General features: G+C 44.9%; 1 protein-coding gene across 5 annotated transcripts in view; it reads right to left on the minus strand.

Annotated features, from left to right (window-relative positions):
- Nucleotides 1-18,592, minus strand: part of SH3KBP1 (SH3 domain containing kinase binding protein 1) — a 328,594-nt gene that overhangs the window by 78,154 nt on the left and 231,848 nt on the right. For all 5 annotated transcript variants that reach the window (XM_049643565.1, XM_049643564.1, XM_049643561.1 and 2 more), the window contains one exon: nucleotides 6,764-6,858. In XM_049643565.1, the coding sequence (XP_049499522.1) occupies nucleotides 6,764-6,858 (95 nt within the window). The remainder of the gene's footprint in view (nucleotides 1-6,763; nucleotides 6,859-18,592) is intronic.

Here is an 18,592-nt window from a genome sequence, read left to right on the forward strand (position 1 = left end):
CAACTGCGAAGAACTCATCTATGGAAAATCTGCAATCATGGCCAGCAAAATTTTGGGGTGTTATTATTGTGTTGACTATCTACTGGTAAACTAAAGAGAGATTTTCTACCACCTCAAGTCCTATGTTCGCCAGCCTCATCTAATTTAACGCTGTGTTTATGATAATAAACAAGCTCAGGGAGGAAGAGTTTTGATCAAATGCACTTATGGTATCAGGATTCTTCTCAACGGTCCCCGTGTCCTGGTTATGTTACAGAGGAAGCAAAACAGCAGTCAACCGTATGTATTCCTTGGGATTTCTAATGCTCTGAGGAGACGATATATTGTGACTTCTGTTGCTAGTAAGGACATATGCAGCCTAACAAGACAGGCCATACTGCAAAAAAACAAAACAAAACAAAAAAAACAAACAACAACAACAACAAAACACATCCCATGACATAAATGACTTATTTGCTAAACACTGACATTCTTCAAATGTATGTAAACCCAGATGATCCCAGACCTGTGCTTAACTTCTTCGTTCACTCATAAAGCATGTCCTTCTAATGGGTCTGTCAGTGTGTCATCATTTTCAGGGTGACACGTGCTAATTTACTCCTCACCCTTGAAACCACATTTAATCCTAACGCTTAGCTCTGCTAAAAGCTTCGGCAGTGCAGAGAGAAAGGGTCAAGGCCAGCAATCTATTTAGCTGATGGACTTACTTAAGCCAAGCTGAGAACCCTTCTTGAGATTCCTACAGCCACTTCTCTTTGAGGAAACATCCTTACTTCCTGTGGGGCCGGAAGCAAGGAAGTGTGAAAACATTCTTCTCGTGAATAAATGTTTCAATTAATGAATTAATCAGAGGAAGCAGGAAGGGAAAATACACATTAGAACAAACAAAAGAACTTATAATCACAGAATGACTTAAGAAGCTCAAGACTCCTGTCTTTCCCTTTCTCTGTCTCTCTCTCTCCCCCTCTCCCTCTCCCTCTCTCTCGCTCTTTCTCTCTCTCTTTTTTCATACTAAAAGCAAACAGAAAACTAAGTGGTACCCAGGCCCAGAAGAAAAGAGGAAGGTAAAATATGCTGGACATGGGCAGAAAGCAGAAGGAGGATGGGGGAGAAGAGGGCTTCAGGCACAAAAAAGAACAACATTAGCCCTGAGCCGAGGTCATCATTTCCTCTGCACTGATTATCTTTCATTTCCGGAGAGGTGACAATGGAATCATAAAGGCATGGATGATCCTGAACCTAAGCGATCACAATCATGGGCACCAAAATGCAAGTGGGTGGGGGCAATGGCATGGTAATATCACTTTCCTGATTAAATAATGATGATTTCATTAAATTAGAAAGAAAATTTGATAGGCACTTGCCCTAGATAGCCAGAAACAGAGTGTGACTCGGTGAAAAGACAAGTCACCAGTGGAAGTGACAACCCCGCCTTCCACAAGCGTCCGACAGCCCCACGGACAGCCCAGGCAGCACAACCATGCCCCGGCTCTGCCACGTGGGGACCCTTGGGAGGACCACCTCCACGCTCTGGGCCTCGGTTCCTCCTTTGCAACGTGCACAGGACACCCGCGGTCCCCCCTAACTTCCAGGACTGCCATGAGGGAAAGGAATGGCGACGAGGGGCCCTGGGCTCTTGGTGCCAGCCACCCGGAAGCATCCTACACTGGGAAACCATGCTGGCGCGTGTAAATTGGCCTGTTATTAAGTTAGGTGGTCAAGAGCTGTCTAGAAAGGAGGAAGGTAGAGATGAAGGAGGCCGGGTTAGTTAGTATTCAGTCCTAACTCCGCCTTCACAGCAGGTCAAGTTCCAAATATTGAAGGGTCCCTGGTCTGACATACTCTGAGGAGAAGGTGAAACTCCCCCTGTATTTTTTCTATAGTAGCTACTTTATATTTCTACCTTTATCTAATCTTTTGGCTTCTCTCTTTCTTTAGGGTGCATCTATCAGTTTCTTTTCCCGTATGTCAATACTGGTTTACATTGCTTCTCCCCTTCCCTCCATCTCCACTGCCACATGATTTTTATCAGTAATATTATCTTCCTTAATGTTCACCTTCACGTTACCAAATAGGCTTATGCCTATGAAGAAACGGCGGTGGTGGGGAGGCGGTTGTGTCTGCTTTATTAGGGGGTCAAAGACATGGTCACTCAGGGGAGCTTTTTAATAAGAAATACATAGAGTTCCTTATTTACAAAGGGGTCACATGGGAAGCCCTTCCTTCCAAGTTAGGGGGGCCGAGGCCAGGAGACAGTGGGCAAGGAAGGCCAACGGCGGGAACATCGGCCCTCTCCACAGTCGGGCTCCCTCTCCCCCATGTGACAGCGGCCAGGGCGAGGAGCGCCATTTCGATGGCGGCCACCATCACTGCTGAAGCCTGGCCTCGCCTGTACCGGGCTGCTGTCAGCCTTTCTCCAAGGAGCTCCCTGGTTGGAAACCAGACCCAGAGGCTTCTGAACCCTTTCAACCATGCTCTGAGCACAAATCACGAAGGCAGGGATGGGGGCGGCAGGAACACAGATGAAGGAGCTATTTTTGAGTGACTGGAAATAAAAGCTAAACACAGGTGTGTTCTGTGCAAGTGGAAATGTTCCTAAATCCATAAGAATTCTTTATAAATAAACTAAAAAACAAACCATTTGGGTTGCCACATTTCATCCTAGTTTCCAGGGACACGCACAAATAGTTCAGGTCTTTGCATATTATTTCAGGAATCATGGAGGGCTCACAGGCACCCACTAAGGGTGTCTGACTCATTTTCTAGAAAGCTGCACGAAATGACAATCGAGGGCTAAAAATGAGGGCAACGCCCGCCCTGTGACTCCTGCCACAGCACAGAAAAGCAGGGCAAAAGGAAACCACCTCAGCCGACTCTCAAAGAAAAACACCGGTGGAATTTGGGGTACACTGAGAACCTCTAACAGCAAAAGCAGTTGAATTTAGAGAACAACAATTCAGGTCTTTCCTCTCAACTCATATGTACAATAAGGAAGCATATCAAAATACACATTAAACAAATCATAGTGAAGCTCTTCTCTTTATAATGTCCATGGCACATACTCATCTAAACAAATTTCTAGGTGATCCTTTAACTCAGAGGAAAATTAAGAGTTTTCTGTAATGTCAGCAGGGTTTGACAGACACAGATCCATTTTCTCCACTTTTCAGCAAGCAAAATACTTAGGACGTATTTTTTTTTCTCAAAATTCTTGCTGAAATCTCACCCATTGTGAATTCTGAGCTATTTTCGGGCAGATTTTCCACCACCGCTACCCACCTCATATCAAGGTGTTCCTCTTCCAGCAGCAAACTGGGCCCAGTCACGAGAGCCCTTCTTCCCACGTCCGAGGTCAGAGAAAGAGCAACCAAAGGTGAAGCAACAAATCATGTATACACAGCACCTTAGCAAATCCTCACGGCAGCCCTGTGAGGTCCGCTTTCTGGCTGAGGAAACTGAGGCTCAGAGGGATTAAGTGACACGCCCCAAGACATATAGCCGTGAATGGCATTGCTGGAATTCAAACCCTGGTTTCTCAGAGCTGGTAATCTACATGGCACTTGTCATTTTAACATACTTCCAAACAACTGGAACGCTAGGTCAAGGCTGGCAGATACTTCATGGGAATAAAAGTCAAAATCTGCACAAGGACAGGATATCAAGAGACCTGATTTCGCGGACCATAAAAAACAATAATAAAAGCAGGGGGCACCTGGGTGGTTCAGTCGGTTAAGTGTCCGACTTCGGCTCAGGTCATAAATGATCTCACGGTTTGGGTTCGAGCCCCACATCGGGCTCTGTGCTGACAGCTTGGAGCCTGGCACCTGCTTCAGAATCTATGTCTCCCTCTCTCTCTGCCCCTCCGCTGCTTATGCCCCCTCCCTGCTTCCCTCCCTCTTTTTCTCTCTCTCCCTCTCTCTCAAAAATAAATAAGTAGACATTAAAAAAAGTAATTTGAAAAAATAATAAAAACAAAATTGATAATACACAGGGAACATTTTTAAGTTACAAGCGAAAAATGGGCCCAGGTAGGTACATGACACAGCATGAGTTAAGACTGGCTGTATTATTAGCTATTGAAAAAGCAGCTAAGTGGGTAGGCAGAGGGCATCCCGGGGGGCAGGAACATGGTCTGGGTCAGGTTAGGGAGGGTACATGAGTAAGACAGGGCCATCTCAGGAGAGCTTGTTGTAGAACGGTGATGTGGCCCAAGGCCAAAAAGCCAGATTAAGACCAGAGCGCCTGGGCAAATGAGTGCAAGGAGAATCAAGCTGGATTTGACAACGAAGGTGAAGAAAGTTGCTAAAGACTTTCATTGGAGCAAAGGGGTCACATGAGCAAAGCACCATTACAGGATGATAAATAGAGGGGCCTGGGGTGGCCACCCTGGGGTTTTCCTCCAGAGAAGGTGCTGTGGAGGGTGCTGGGAGAGGGAGGAGGTGAGGCTCTCTGCTCAGCCGGCCCGGAGAGGTGTGGACTCCAGCGTGGGCCTGGCTGCCCCACGGACAGGAAGTGGCAGGAACACAGGAAGGCAGAATCCCCAGGCTCCGGCGCTGCTGGGCTCGAGAGTGGGGGCAGGGCCGAGCGAGGGGGAGGAAGTGTCAGAATGACACAGCACCCTGGGCCTGAGGAGCAGGAGCAGGGTATAAGCCAGGTCAAGGGACTGAGTGTATGGCAAGGATAACAAGGTCACGTTTTGCAAGCATCTATAAGCTGCTTCAGTCTCTAAACTGCTTCTACAGGCATGAGGATAGGAAAGTGAGGAAGTGTGGTACAGCTCCCGGACACTCCCGACAGCAGCCTTCCACATCTGCCCATGCCCTTCTCCCTGCCGTGCGGATGGAGGACGGAACCAGGAGAGGGTCCCTTTCTGACTAAGCTCTTTAGAAAAATTCAATTCCTCTTATCACACTGGATCTCGAGCTGGTAGGAACAAAACCATCAAGATGAATGTGTTCTCATCATATGTAATCAAATGACAAGGACGGGAATATAATATATTGAGGTAGAAACAGATGTATTCAGATAAGAGACCATCCATGGTAGTTTTTTTCTTTTCTCCAAACCTTATTAAATATTATTGATACATCTGGTTCTCAGTTAAAAAGAGGCTTCCCCCTCCAAAGAAAAAGAAAAAAACAGTAACATGCACCCCTGCTTTGCAAAGAATGGGTTATTCGACTCTCGGGTTGCTTTATGGTCACAGGGGAAAGTAATCTATCCCTTTCCCTGTAGGATTAAAACCAAGGATCTGTGCTAATTAGCAAAGTATCTGTATTGTGCTTTATGCCTATTTAACAACTTCTTTATTCCAAGTATTTGATTAAGGGTGTTGTTCAAAATAGGAAACGCACCATGCAGACACAGGCCGAAGGAGGCACCACTTAAGGACGAGGGGAAGGGTGGTAAGGAAAGAGAACCGCTTCCGCCTCCTTGGCAGAAAGAGCAAGAAGGGCAGTGTTTTACCCTCCTGACATGTAAAACACTTACAGAGATACGCTAAAACAAATGCAGGGAGAACAGTTTACAGATAAAGCAATGAGCACATTTCTGGCCCATCAGTAGAGCTGGGGATCGTCTACTATTCCAGAAAAGCAGTCTTAGCAGTGTCTTCCATTCCACTGTCATATGGAAGAGGCCAGCGTTCTCCCTACAATACTTTGATCTTTGGTGAGCTGCTTAGCCTCTGGGGTCATTAGTGCCCTGGTATCTTTTGGTTCCGGCTCTTAAAACACACAACTTCTACAGCCATTTCTTAAAGGTAACCGTCCTGGACTATAAAAGGTAAATCGTACCCATCACTTTATGGACACACGTGGGGGCGGCGGGGGGGTGGGCTGGCGACACTGGAAGCCCCTCCCTCTCAGTAACGGCCACAGGAGCAAGACCCGGGGCCTAGCTCCCCCACCCTAACCCCTGCTCTCTCTCACCTTTCCCTGCACTCTGCACCCTGCCAATAGCATTCTAGCCCTGCATGAGCGCAGGCAGCCATTAGGACCCCCAAGTCATGCTTGTACCAACAGCGCCACACATTCCCTGCCACTCACCCGGAACCAAGAATGAAGCACCCAACACATCTTAAACATGGCTCAGCTTTTCGCTGCACTCAACCATCATGAGAACCCTATTATCTCAGACAAAAGGCTGTATATTCTAGGAATCATTTAAATAATACATCTTTCAACAACCTACTGGGTGAGTACCATTGCATGAGAGCATAAATAGTACACGGTTCAGGCCCTGTTAAGCTGCATCAATTCACACAGATTTTACAGGTCTCTGTATGTTTACAGGGCTCTGCCTGTAATGGTAATGAAATCATACAACCTTCTTAGCCCAAACAAGACAAGCAAAATTCTCTCAGGCATGCTACCTGTCTTTGATGTGAACAGCAAACATTCTCTAAGCGTTTTCTGCCTGAGAGGCATGACACAGCTTTGCAGCTGGGGCTGCTGCAGAGGGCGGGCTCTCCAGCCAAGCAGGCGGCCTTCTGGGTTAGGCCTTCTGGGATGGAGTTTTCTGCAGGGCCATGCAAAACTGCAGCTGGCTCCAAGACAAACAGAATCTATTGGATTTTCAAGTTCATTCATTCACCTGGATATATTGGGCGTAGCCTGATCAAGAGGAAAGAGGCAAGATTCTCCCCCAGGAGAGGACAAAAGGAAAATCAAGTGTTTCAAGGGCTAAACCAACATCTTGTACCGTCCAGTCAACACCTCAAAGTGGTTCACGGTTTGAAAGGCAGGAGGAAACCTTTGTTTACCTTATTGATGAGAGTGACTATATCTCCTTCTTTGATTGTCAATTCATCGTCATTCTGGGCCTCATATGGAAATATTACTTTGCAGTAATCCTTGGCTGTAAGAAGAAAAAAAACACAATCTTTAAAATGCTTTATCTAATGAGCTGGTCCAGGAAAAGATGCCCTCTCTCACAGTAACTTCAGAGAAAAGCACACTTAACAGACAGGATGTAACGACTGCATAAAGAAAGGGTCACCCTCAGGAAACTGCCTAAGATTGCTCATTTGGGGCTCACGATTATTTTTTCTCTTCATTTGCTCCCCTCACAAATCATGTGATGTCACAAAAAGGCACTGTTTTGTGTCTCTCAGGCAGAAAAGCAGAAAAGTTTCTTCGTTCTCAGGTATCTATTTTATATACTCTTTAGTTTATATACCATTTTATATACTCTTTGGGTGCATGCATAAGCAAACGTAATCTAAAAGAACCAAAAGCTTAAATTCCGCCCTAAGAGCCTTTGTCCACACATCACTAAGTCGGAAACAGGGTATCTGTGTATGTTACGAAGCAGACACAGTACTCCAAACAATAAAAAAGACTGCATTATGATATATTCCCAGAGAAAGATATTTGTACGTGAATATGTGTCAATCACAAATAGCCAATGAATACCGACTAAATGTTCCTTATACGTATGTGTATGTCGGTAATGGGGGGGGGGGCAAACTTGTTCAAATATGTCCCATGGAGTCTCTGTGGGAACCTGCCTACTTAGGTGTGGCTGTTCATCAGCAAGGATATGTACCAGCCCTCACAAAAGAGAGAAAAACACTAAGGCCACCGAAAATCAGTTCAAATATGTCCTCAATTATATACTTTTGAAAGTCCATCCGATGTTAGGGGCATCTGGCTGGCTCAGTCAGAAGAGTGTGTGGCTCTTGATTCGAGCCCCACAGTGGATGCACAGATCACATAAATAAATAAATAAACAAACTTAGAAAAAGAGAAAGTCTATCTGATGTTAAATTATCTCTATTTACACAAAAGCACCAGCTTAGAAGAAAGCAAAAACATTTGTCAGGTAGCCAGGAAATTAAGACTTGGAAAGCTGGGTTCAATGACTTAGGACAGAAGGTAGAAAGAAAAATTCAAGAGAATTACTATCTACTGGGACAGGCATTTATTATTCTGCAGCAAAGTCAACAATCCTAATGGCTTTGAATGACCTTAGATATTTTCTAAGGATCAGGCCAGTTCGTGCAGACAGATCATAACCTAAAGCTATATACACAAATATCAATTATATTGTCCCTAGTACGATTTATATGACTGAAATGTGGGGGTTTTATTATGGTTAATGTCATATCAATCAAAGAGAGTGATGTATGAAATAAAGGCAAGAAAAAATCTGTAATACGGACACGCCGTGGTCTAGGGTTGTTTCTGACATGACAGGAGAACAGAGCAGAGAGAGGGAGGGAGGGAGAGAGGGAAAGAGGGAGAGAGGGACTCACTTTCTGTGCAAATGTTTTTGCTTTCTGTCCAATGGACAGAATATATCAGTTACATCCCCTGTTCTAGCATGGGAAACCATCTGTCTTCGTTACTCTGGGCCCCCGATGTGTCTTGTTCATTAAGCCGTGCTGAGGGGCACTCGTTCTAGATCCCATCAATACTACTCTGCCTAAAGATTCCTAGGTCCACATAGTTACCAACATTCCATCTTTCTTTAATTAGTAATAGCAAACCTCCCAAATTCTGAATTGGCCAAATATTCTAAAAGGAGGGAAAAAGTTAAGCATCTTTAAATTGGATAATGACAGCTCTTTGCCAATTTTCCTACTGACTGTGCTAGTGAAATATGACTATCCAACCTCAAAACTTACAATACTGAAACAAATACAGCACTACTTTAGAACTGCCTGCAGAGTCCCAGCTTGAAGAATAATTCATTAGATCGAAATCATGGAAATATCTTACAAAAAAGATAAGACACTCATGGTCAACAAAGAAAAAAGAACAAGCATTGTTTCTATTCTTTTCCATAAAAAAAAAAGTTAATTAACTGTGTGGTAGACATTGGTTCACAGTTCCCATTCCCCATCCCCTTCCCAGTTCATATAATCTTGCTGCCTTCAGGTATTACATTAGGAAATGGGGAACCACCCACAGCCTTAGGGATGAGTAAGCTATGTCTAGGCAAATGTTGCTCTCGTTCCCCTTTGTCAGTGATTCGTTTAGGGGTGAGCATGTGATCTACTTCTAGCCAATGAAGTGCTAGAGGAGTTCTACTGGGAGGTGGGAGGCTGTTAGATTTTGCTCCCTGATTAAAAAAAAAAAAAAGAGTGGAGAGGAAAATAGTTGCCTCTGCCTTTTGGCTTTTAACACTGACATCCTTGTTGGAAGACAGCACAACATTTGGCACTATTGCAGTCATATTTCAACCATGAGAGGAAAGCCAAGAAAATCACAGAGGAGGGGGGTCTGAGTCTTGACACTGTTGAGATGTCTGTCGAATTAGCCAACTTCAGGGGGCCTGTCTGGATAGCTCATTACCAGACTCCATAAAACTGTATTGGTTACCACTACTTTGTGGCTGCATAGGTATTTATCACTCAAAGCAGAAGGCACCCGGACGTGAAGGAACTTGGTGGAAGAAAGAGGACACTTCCAGTTACCTCCTCTGAAACACTTGGCTATCATCTGCCTCTTCCTATTCCTCTGTGTTACTTTCTACCCCCCAGTCTCTTCCCTTCATCTACCTCAGGACCTGGCCCATAGGAGGGGGTCAATAAATGACTGTGGAATTGACTTATAACCAACATAAGGAAGAAATATTTATAAGAAAGTACTAGCATGCCTTTAAAATGTTTCATGGAGCCATTTTGCTTTCCACCCAGTTTCCCTAATATTTAAGGAGGGCAGGTATCCCCCTGCCTTTCTTTTTTAACATCTTTAATGACATATAACTTTTATGCCATAGAATTCACCCATTTTAATTGTATGGTTTGAATAGTTTTAATAAATGTATATAGTTGTACGACAATCAACATAACCCAGTTTTATTTTTTAATGTTTTATTTATTTTGAGAGACAGAGAGAGAGACAGAGCGAGGGCGAGCACAAAGAGGGGGAAGGGCAGAGAGAGAAGGGGACAGAGGATCCAAAGTGGGCCTTGTGCTGGCAGACTGACAGCAGGAAGCTCAATGTGGGACTCGAACTCACAAACCGTGAGATCATGACCTGAGCTGAAGCTGGACACTCAACCAACTGAGCTACCCAGGAGCTCCAACATAACCTAGCTTTAAAACATTTCCACCAAGTATACTGTTTTGTGTGTGAGGCACTGGATATAGAATTATCTGGAAAACACCAATTTAGCTAAAAGTAGGAGATACAGGTGCCGGTAGCTACTGTCAACTACCACTGGCTATGAAGCAGGCTTCAATATCACACTTGCCCTTTTTTATATCCCTACAACCAGACACAGCTCCCACTCAATGCTGCTTGACCCCCTAGTGATACCCACAAAGTGGAGGAAATTTTGAGAGACAGTTAAACAGGAGGTGAGGGTTATGGGCCAGGAGTCAGGACAGTCAAGACTAGGTTCAATCTTGGCTGGGCTGTCCTCAGCACAAAATCTGAGGCAACCGTGCAATAGCTCTGGACATCAGTGTCCTTAGATGTAAAAGGAGAGGCTGGCCGAGGAGGGACGGGAGGAGGATCTGGTTAACTTCAGTCGAACACTCTAAGCAAATTTCAACTTATTCTAAAATTGCAATATACAACAACTAAAACCAAGGTTTCTCTGGTTAAATTAGAGAGTGGGGCTCGCCCATCTTCCACCCAGGTCCCCAAAATAATCTCAGTAAAGTTCTGGAGGCTCCAAAAAATCACACTGGACCAGGCCTGAGTTCTAGCCCACTCTGACACGTCACGGCTCTCGTCACAGGCACTGTAGCTCCGAAGACCCCTGATCAAACAAGGCAACCACAGCCTCACATTTTAAATTATTATGATATATTTGAAAAGAAGAATTTGTTTTTACTACTGAGGCATTTGGGCCCTAATTCAGCAGTACTGGAAAATAAAAACATGCTGCTAGTTTGGATATACGAATGGTTTTAAGATATAAATAAATGTATAAGCAAAAAGAATGGATTAACTGAGACTATGATTTTAATTTTACATCATATGGAATGAAGATGTTCTCTACTTTAATTCAAACACTTATTGAGGCACTACCAGGAAAGAGACATTGTCAGTTCTTGGGCCTGTGACATGCAAGTCAGTCCAACCAGCCATCCCACCCTCGCAAGGAAGTGACAAATTGATGCCTGGGGAAAGGCAAGGGTAAAGGATGACAAATTCACAAATGTGTGAATAAGCGTAGACTCACTCTGACAGGATACGGCTGGGGTGATGCAGAGGAAGGCAGGATTACATTCAGGAGGGAGTTTACAAAGGAGGAGGCATTTGATATATCTTGAAAGAAAAATATAATTCCAAATCCTTTTTGGACGTGGGAAGATTACAAATTTTAAATGAGTAGCAGACAGAGATGAAGAGGAAGGGAATGAAATTAATTTGGGGGGCAGGCATTTTCCATCTATTCATCAATTAGATGGATTTAATTAGTCCAAGATCAAGTAGAAATGAATGCACACATGCACATAAAAAAAATAAAGGCACAACTTATCCAGTGATTGAGATGAATTTGTCTCTATTTTTTGGAAAGATTTTTTAAAAGCTAATGAATTAGCCTAAGACTGAAGTCCTAAGTCAATTCTTTAGCTTTCTGTCTTTTTAAAAATGTTTATGTATTTATTTTTAAGTAATCTCTGCACCCAATGTGGGGCCCAATCTCACAACCCTGAAAGCAAGAGTTGCATGCTCCTCTGAATGAGCCAGACAGGTACCCCTTAAGCCCTTTTGTCTTAGAGTCCTTGAAGAATCTGATAAAAAAAAAAAAAAAAAAAAAAAAAAAAAAAACAAAAAAAAAACAAAAAAAACCCAGTGATTTCCTATTTCCAAAAGTAGGAAAAAAAGACACATTCAAAGGTGCAGAGAAAATGTCACGTACCAAAGGTTCGAGGACCCTGACACCAAATCAACATCCCTTACAGTAATTATTGACTGGCATTCCAATTTTAAGGAACTTGTTCTATTAAAACTCCCCAAGAAGTCCAGTCATGATTCACATCTCCCTCACCAAAAAAACCCACATTATTTCAATCTCTAAACTTCTAGAAGTTTATATAAGATTAAAAACAGACTGTTTAAGAAATTGAACTCACATGCACACAGCCCATGACTCCCTTCAGATGATTTTATAATCTACTCATATAAAAAACAAACCAACTTAAAAAATGCCCTCAGCTTAAAAAACAAATCAAAGCAGAACAAACAGAATAAACATATCAGCAAGCAGTACATAACACACACACACCAAGGAAATAACATTAAATCCAGGATGATTCTCTGGACTCCATTTTAGGTCACGTAGATTAAAACCCCATGTGTCACAGAGTCTGGTAGAAAGCCTTCTAGAACTTCCAACAGTGGTAGAAAGTACCAGGTAACCCTTATAACTGTTGTCCTTTGGGATTCCAGAACAAAAGTATCGAGCCCAGGGTTGTCTACTTTCACCAACATCAAAATCTAAGGTTCTTTCATTAAAGTGACAAATATCTGATGCACTACTCGTTCATAATCACTTATCCAAAAGCCCCGAGGATGGAATTTTTCAGGTTTTTGGAAAAGAAATTTATTACACATACCACACAACAGATAACATCCTCAGCTGGGGTCTGGGGCTGTACCCAACCATCAAATACATTAAAATTCTGCAGCAAATGCATGATTTGTCACCCCAAGTAGGATAAAGACTATACATAAATGCCTATTAGTCCAGGACAAGGTTTATATCACCCCAAAGTAATAAAACCTTTTAGTTTTCTAGCTTTTTGTATTTTGGAAATGCAATAAGGGTATGGACTTCTGTTACATTCTGGGGGGAAAGAGACTAAGTTAAGTGAGACTGGTACCTGGTTCTCAAGGAGCTTATAACCAAGAAGAGGAAATGAGGCACATAAACAGAGTTCTTGACGAGGCAACAGTGAGGGAAAGGTAAGACTGATGTCTTCAGGTTAAAGCACCAGAGTATCATGAATGGGGAATCATTTCCCAAAGGAAGGATTTAGGCTCCCTTCTTGGAGGGGTAAAATGGCACCGGGCTCTGTACAATGTTTGAGGACTTTGACCGGAGGAGTAGGAGTTGGCAGGGGTGGGGGAGAGTTTTCCCCAACCATTCCTGTGACAGGTGGGGCACCCGCTCCTTCTATGCCTTCCCAGATTCCCTTCTCTGGGGGTCCCCGTCAACAGGTCTGAGGTTGGACGAGCAACCCACAAGCACCCTGGTGATTCTCATCAATAGGGAAGCTCAAGGAACAGTCTACATCAGTGGTTCTCACACACGAGGGGGCATCGGCGCCAGATGCAAGACTTGTGAAAACAGAAGCCCCGAGGTTCCTGATTCTCCAGGGCTGCGCAAGGCCCGGGGATCTGCATCCCTGACAGGTTCCCAGGTGATGCCGATGCTGCTGGGCCAGGGACCGCGCCGTGAGATCCGCTGATCCAGCCATGGGTATTAGCAAATATTCAATGCTAGCCAAAAGCGAAACAATGGTGGGGACCTGGAGGGAGGGCCAGTGTGGTGGTGGTGCCACAGCTGGGCGTGCCAGATCACAGATGTAGAGAGGACATCCAGTCCTGAGTCAGTCTGAGGAGCTGGGGCTAGTGAGGAGGGCCGGAATGAATACTACGCTTGTCATTTGGTCAGTAAATGTTAACTAAGTGCCCACTGTGTACCTAGCAGCAGAGAGGCAGCAGTGCCCTCGTAGAGCTTACTACAGTCTGCACCAGCCGTTCACAGATAGGGCCGGTTTGCTCCCCAGGGGACACAGCATTGCCTGGAGACATTTGTGGCCGCTGCAGCAGGAGGGGTGGTAAGGAGGTAATGGAGGCTAGAGATGGTAACCATCCAATACTGGGCACAGAACCGGCCTCACAACAAAGGGCGACCTGGTCCAAACGTTCATAGTGCCAAGGTGGGAAAACCCTGATCTACACTTAAATTCAGACGGGGGGAGACAAAACCTAAGGCGTATGTCACTATGTTGTGAACTCCAGCCCAATGCCGGCCTCCACGAAAAAGGGGACAGCGACCCCAGATCACAATGACCGCCTCTAGTCCTGAATGCTGCTGGGAATTTGACTTTCAAATTATTTCACTATTGTGAATTATGACACTTTTTAATCTCTTGCTGTAAAAGGAAGATTTAAAAAAAAAAAAAAAAAGGAAAATAACCTGACGAGCAAAGCCTTTCTGTTCCCTAGTACAGCGCACATCACGGCCCCTCCAACGACACTTTCTCCTGCTCAGATGACAAGCTCCGAGTCTTTGGGAGAAAGGAGATCCACAAGGATAACACAAAAGGAGTTAGCTTTTATCCTCCAAGAGGGCTGTACCCAAATCTGGGTGTTCAGCAGCATGGGCAGGCCGGGCACCCTCACAGGGAGACCCCCACTCTGAATCGGGACAGCAAGGTCTGTGTTGGAAGCACTTGAGGAAATCCTGAGACACCGAGCCTGGGGACTCTAAGGCACATCGAGTGTGCGAGGCACCAAAGCGCAGAGTAGGAAACTTGTTTCAAACTGGATGCGCCCAAATATGAGTTTTGGGGATACAAGTGAGCAAAAACGCCTTCCCTGGAAAGGTAGCATAAAAGAGCTCCCAGGTGAGGCCGGGAAAAAAACCAACATAAGGGAATCGACCCCTTTTTCTGCTACTTAAACATGTGGTGAGAAAGCAAAAAACTAGCTCAGACATGGAAAGTAAGAAGCTGCCTAGCAATCCATCAGGCTGCGGTCCCACAGCCAGCTGCAAAGCCAACAGGAAATAGTATCTCTCCCAAGCACATGCTGCAGCTGGAAAGGGTCCTAACAACCCCTTCTCTGAGGACCACTGCTTTCTTACTCCCAGAGAAAGCCTGTCCTCTCAAAGCACAGACAACCAGAAACTTTGCTTTTTCTATATCATATCAGTCAGAATGAAACATTCCACTCTTGACCGAAGGAACGAAAGTCACTGTGACACAGAAAAGCAGCCGCGATCCCCCACGCAAGTGCAGAGCCTCGCGTAAAGAGTTCTGAACACAGCACTGCACACTTATCTTAACTCGGTGGTTCCCAAAGAAATAGGACCTGGGTGCACCTCGCAGTCCACTCCTGATGCTGACCCCTTAACAGCCCTGCGTTGCTTGCAACCTGTCAAAACACTGCTTCATTTACATTTCACTGCATTCCCCCTTCCTCCGAACTGGTAACCACTCTCTTTTCTTTTGTCTGGTGTGATGGGGCCGCACGGGTTCTCCTACCAAGTGTCCTCAGTGCGATGAACCAATAAACCTTTGTCAGGCAAGGGTTTATCTTGGTGCTGTTGGGCTGAACGGTCTAGAGCAGGGACTGGAAAGAATGAAGGGTCTGTCAAGCCCCACGGAACACTGGCAACCACTACTAATCCCTAGAAACCCAAAGTAAGTTCAGGGGTCTTAGGTGATCAAATGTGTCATTTTCCAGCTGGTGACTGTGAACTTCAGAAAGAGGACTCATGGCTACTATGCCACTTTCACAAGACTCTGTCCAGTACAGAACCTGTTTAAATTTTAAGTCATTTATAAGTCTCCATTTGCTCAACTACCACTTGTCACGTGCCCAGTGAGTCTATGACACTCTTCTGGGCTATATAATGGGGCTATCGAATAGAAAGACACAGGCTCTGCCTCGAGGGACCCACGATAGCCACAAGCCACCATGTGTCACCATCACAGGGGACAACTCCCAGGAAGTGAGTCAATGAACAAAGCTACCAGGAAGGTGGTACAAGCGTCCAGGGATGGAGTGAGGAGAGGTTAGGCAGGGCAAGTTTAGCTTTTGCCCCACTGTCATCATTTATTCAGAAGCCTCACCTGCCTTTGTCCAAATTTTGTCAAGGATCATTCTTTTTCCTAACCCTCCTGCTCAACTGGTGCTCTGAATCTCTAAGACTTTAATTCTTTGTTCAGAAAGATGCGAAATAGCCTATTTCTCTGGGTTACTTTTTCTGTCCCACCAAGGCTACAAATCTGTATCAACTGTAGTAAGAAAGAGAGAAATTCCAGATGTGGTGAGCTGGAGGAATCTCAGGGTACTTCATTTATGAATATTTAGACAGTGTCTCTCTTGTTATGAAAGTCCTGGCAATCTGTTCCCCAGCATGCATTTCAGATGAGTTTCAATATCATGAAAGCTTTACTGGGGGGAGAGGAGGTGATGTTAGTTGTTTAAATAAATCCTAATCAGCTGAGTTTCACTTTCCCCCAGAAAATACCAATCCACATGAACATTTTTTGAATCATCATAACTCTTAATCCTCACGGGAGCTTGTATGTTAGCCTGCCGAGGACAGAGATGTGAGGAAGGGGCTTCTCTCCTCTCTACTGCTGGGAGGTTTTTGTTATAGATCTGTCCACTGACCAGAAAGGAGGGCCGCCCCACTCTCAAGCTCAGGGAACACAGGAGTCACATCACAATCTGAAAGCGATGCAAGGGGCTTTTTGGTGGACTTAGGTGCCTCGTGGAGATCCTGGGAGAACGTGCCCTTTACAGTGAAAGCCAGAAAGCAGGTGGGGGAAATTAGCTGCAGAAATTCTTTCTTTGGCCCATGAAAAACATCTGTCAATAAACATCCTTCAAGCCTTCACTGACACTGAGAATTCTCCTTCTGACCTCCTGCACACTTACAGGCATACTTACACCTATACCCGATGACCTCTCACGTTCCCACTAAACTGTCCCCATCTTCTTTTTGTCTCTCCCCTCTGGCTGCTCAGTTCTTTGAATGCAGAAATGTTTTACTCTGAATCGTTGAGCTTTTGGAACCGAATCAGAGGATGAAGATGCTGGGAGAGACCACAGGGGTTGTCTCTAGAGCAACCCTTGGACTTCACAGACAATGCAGACAATGAAGAGCAAGGCAGAGAAATAAAATTATTCATCCAAGGTCACACAGCTAGCGAATAACAAGCTGGTCCTAGAATGCACACCTCCGACTTTGGGTGAAAACACACCACCCAGCCTCTGTTAACAACACTCTTTGTTAACAACCCATCCCGGGGTGCCTGGGTGGCTCAGTTGGGTGTCCGACTTTGGCTCAGGTCATGATCTCACGGTTTGTGAGTTCGAGCCCCACGTTGGGCTCTGTGCTGACAGCTCAGAGCCTGGAGCCTGCTTTGGATTCTGTGTCTCCCCCTCTCTCTGTCCCTCCCCTGCTCATGCTCTGTCTCTCTCTATCTTTCAAAAATGAATAAATGTTAATTAAAAAAAAACATCCCCCACCGTGATGCTTCCAGAGAGCCAGGTGGATGGACATAATTAATAGATACTTATAGGACGGAACAAGGCTTGGGCTAGAGCCTAGATCCTCCCACATGCTTGAAGGAGCTGAGTATTCGGATCTGTGTTAATACCCAGGCCCAGAAAGCCCATCTTAGATCCGAGAATTCCTCTCAAACGGCCATGTCCAATACTGTGGCCACTAGGCACACGTAGCTATTGAGCACTTGGTTTGTGGCTGCTCCAAGTTGAGCTGTGCCGTGCACGTAAAAGACACACTGGACTGTGAAGACTCATATAGATAAAGAATAAAAATATCTCATTTGATAATTTTATACAGGTTACACGTTAAAGAGATACTATTGGGGATACACTGAGTGAAATAAAATACATTTACATATTTAATTTAGTAAGCTCACTTGTTTCTTCTTTCTTAAAAATGTGGCTGCTAGAAATTGTAAAATCACGTATGTGACTCACATAATATTTCTATTAGCCAGCTCTAAAACACAGCTACCCTCCCCACCCCTGCCCAGCTAATCTTTCCAAAAAGACTGGAATCTCCTGCCTGCAGACATGGCAGAGGGTGAAAAGAAAGCATCAGGAACAGGATCTTATCCGAGGGCTAGTTCTGAAGACCTGAGGATTAGTCACTGCAGCACGCCCTGCAGACTGTCCAATGTGCCACATCCTTACAAGTGACCCTCGGGTCCCTGCTGCTCGGAATCCTCCCAAGAGCAACCCACAAAGTCACCCAAGGAGGACCAAGGTCCTTTTTATTCTGGACAGAGGTGCACCATCTACAGGGAATTCTGACTTTACTTCTATTGAAAGTCTTTCCCTTAAAACAAAACCTCTGTTCCCCAGATTACTACTTGTGCAGACACAAATCAGGTTGGTCAAGACCACTGGTTGTCTCATGTCACGAGGACAGCCTACCCTGGGGACCACATTCCCATCACCTTTGAGGCTTGATGTGTCTTCCCCTTTTCCTTCTCCTGCCTATTCCCCATTCTGGTCGTCCAAGCAACATTGCTAATAACAGGGATCATTTAGAAACCTGTCAATTGCCGTAACTACAGAATAAGCAGTTGAATGAAGGAAGAACAGGCTACTGCCCAACAAGAGAAATGTTTGCAGGATGGTTTAAATATTCAATTCTTGAAAATTCTTCAGTGCCTAGAGGCACCTGGGTGTCTCAGCTGGCTGAGCATCCAACTTGAGTTTGGCTCAGGTCATGATCCAAGGGCTGTGGGATCGAGCCCTGCCATTGAGCTCTGCAATGAGTTTGGAGCCTGCTTAAGACTCTCTCTCTCTCCCTCTGCCCCTCTCTCCCCTGCTTGTTCTCTGTCTCTAAATTAAATTTAAAAAGAAAGAAAGAAAGAAAGAAAGAAAGAAAGAAAGAAAGAAAGAAA

This window comes from Panthera uncia, chromosome X, assembly GCF_023721935.1.
Source record: "Panthera uncia isolate 11264 chromosome X, Puncia_PCG_1.0, whole genome shotgun sequence".
Classification (NCBI taxonomy): Eukaryota; Metazoa; Chordata; class Mammalia; order Carnivora; family Felidae; genus Panthera; species Panthera uncia.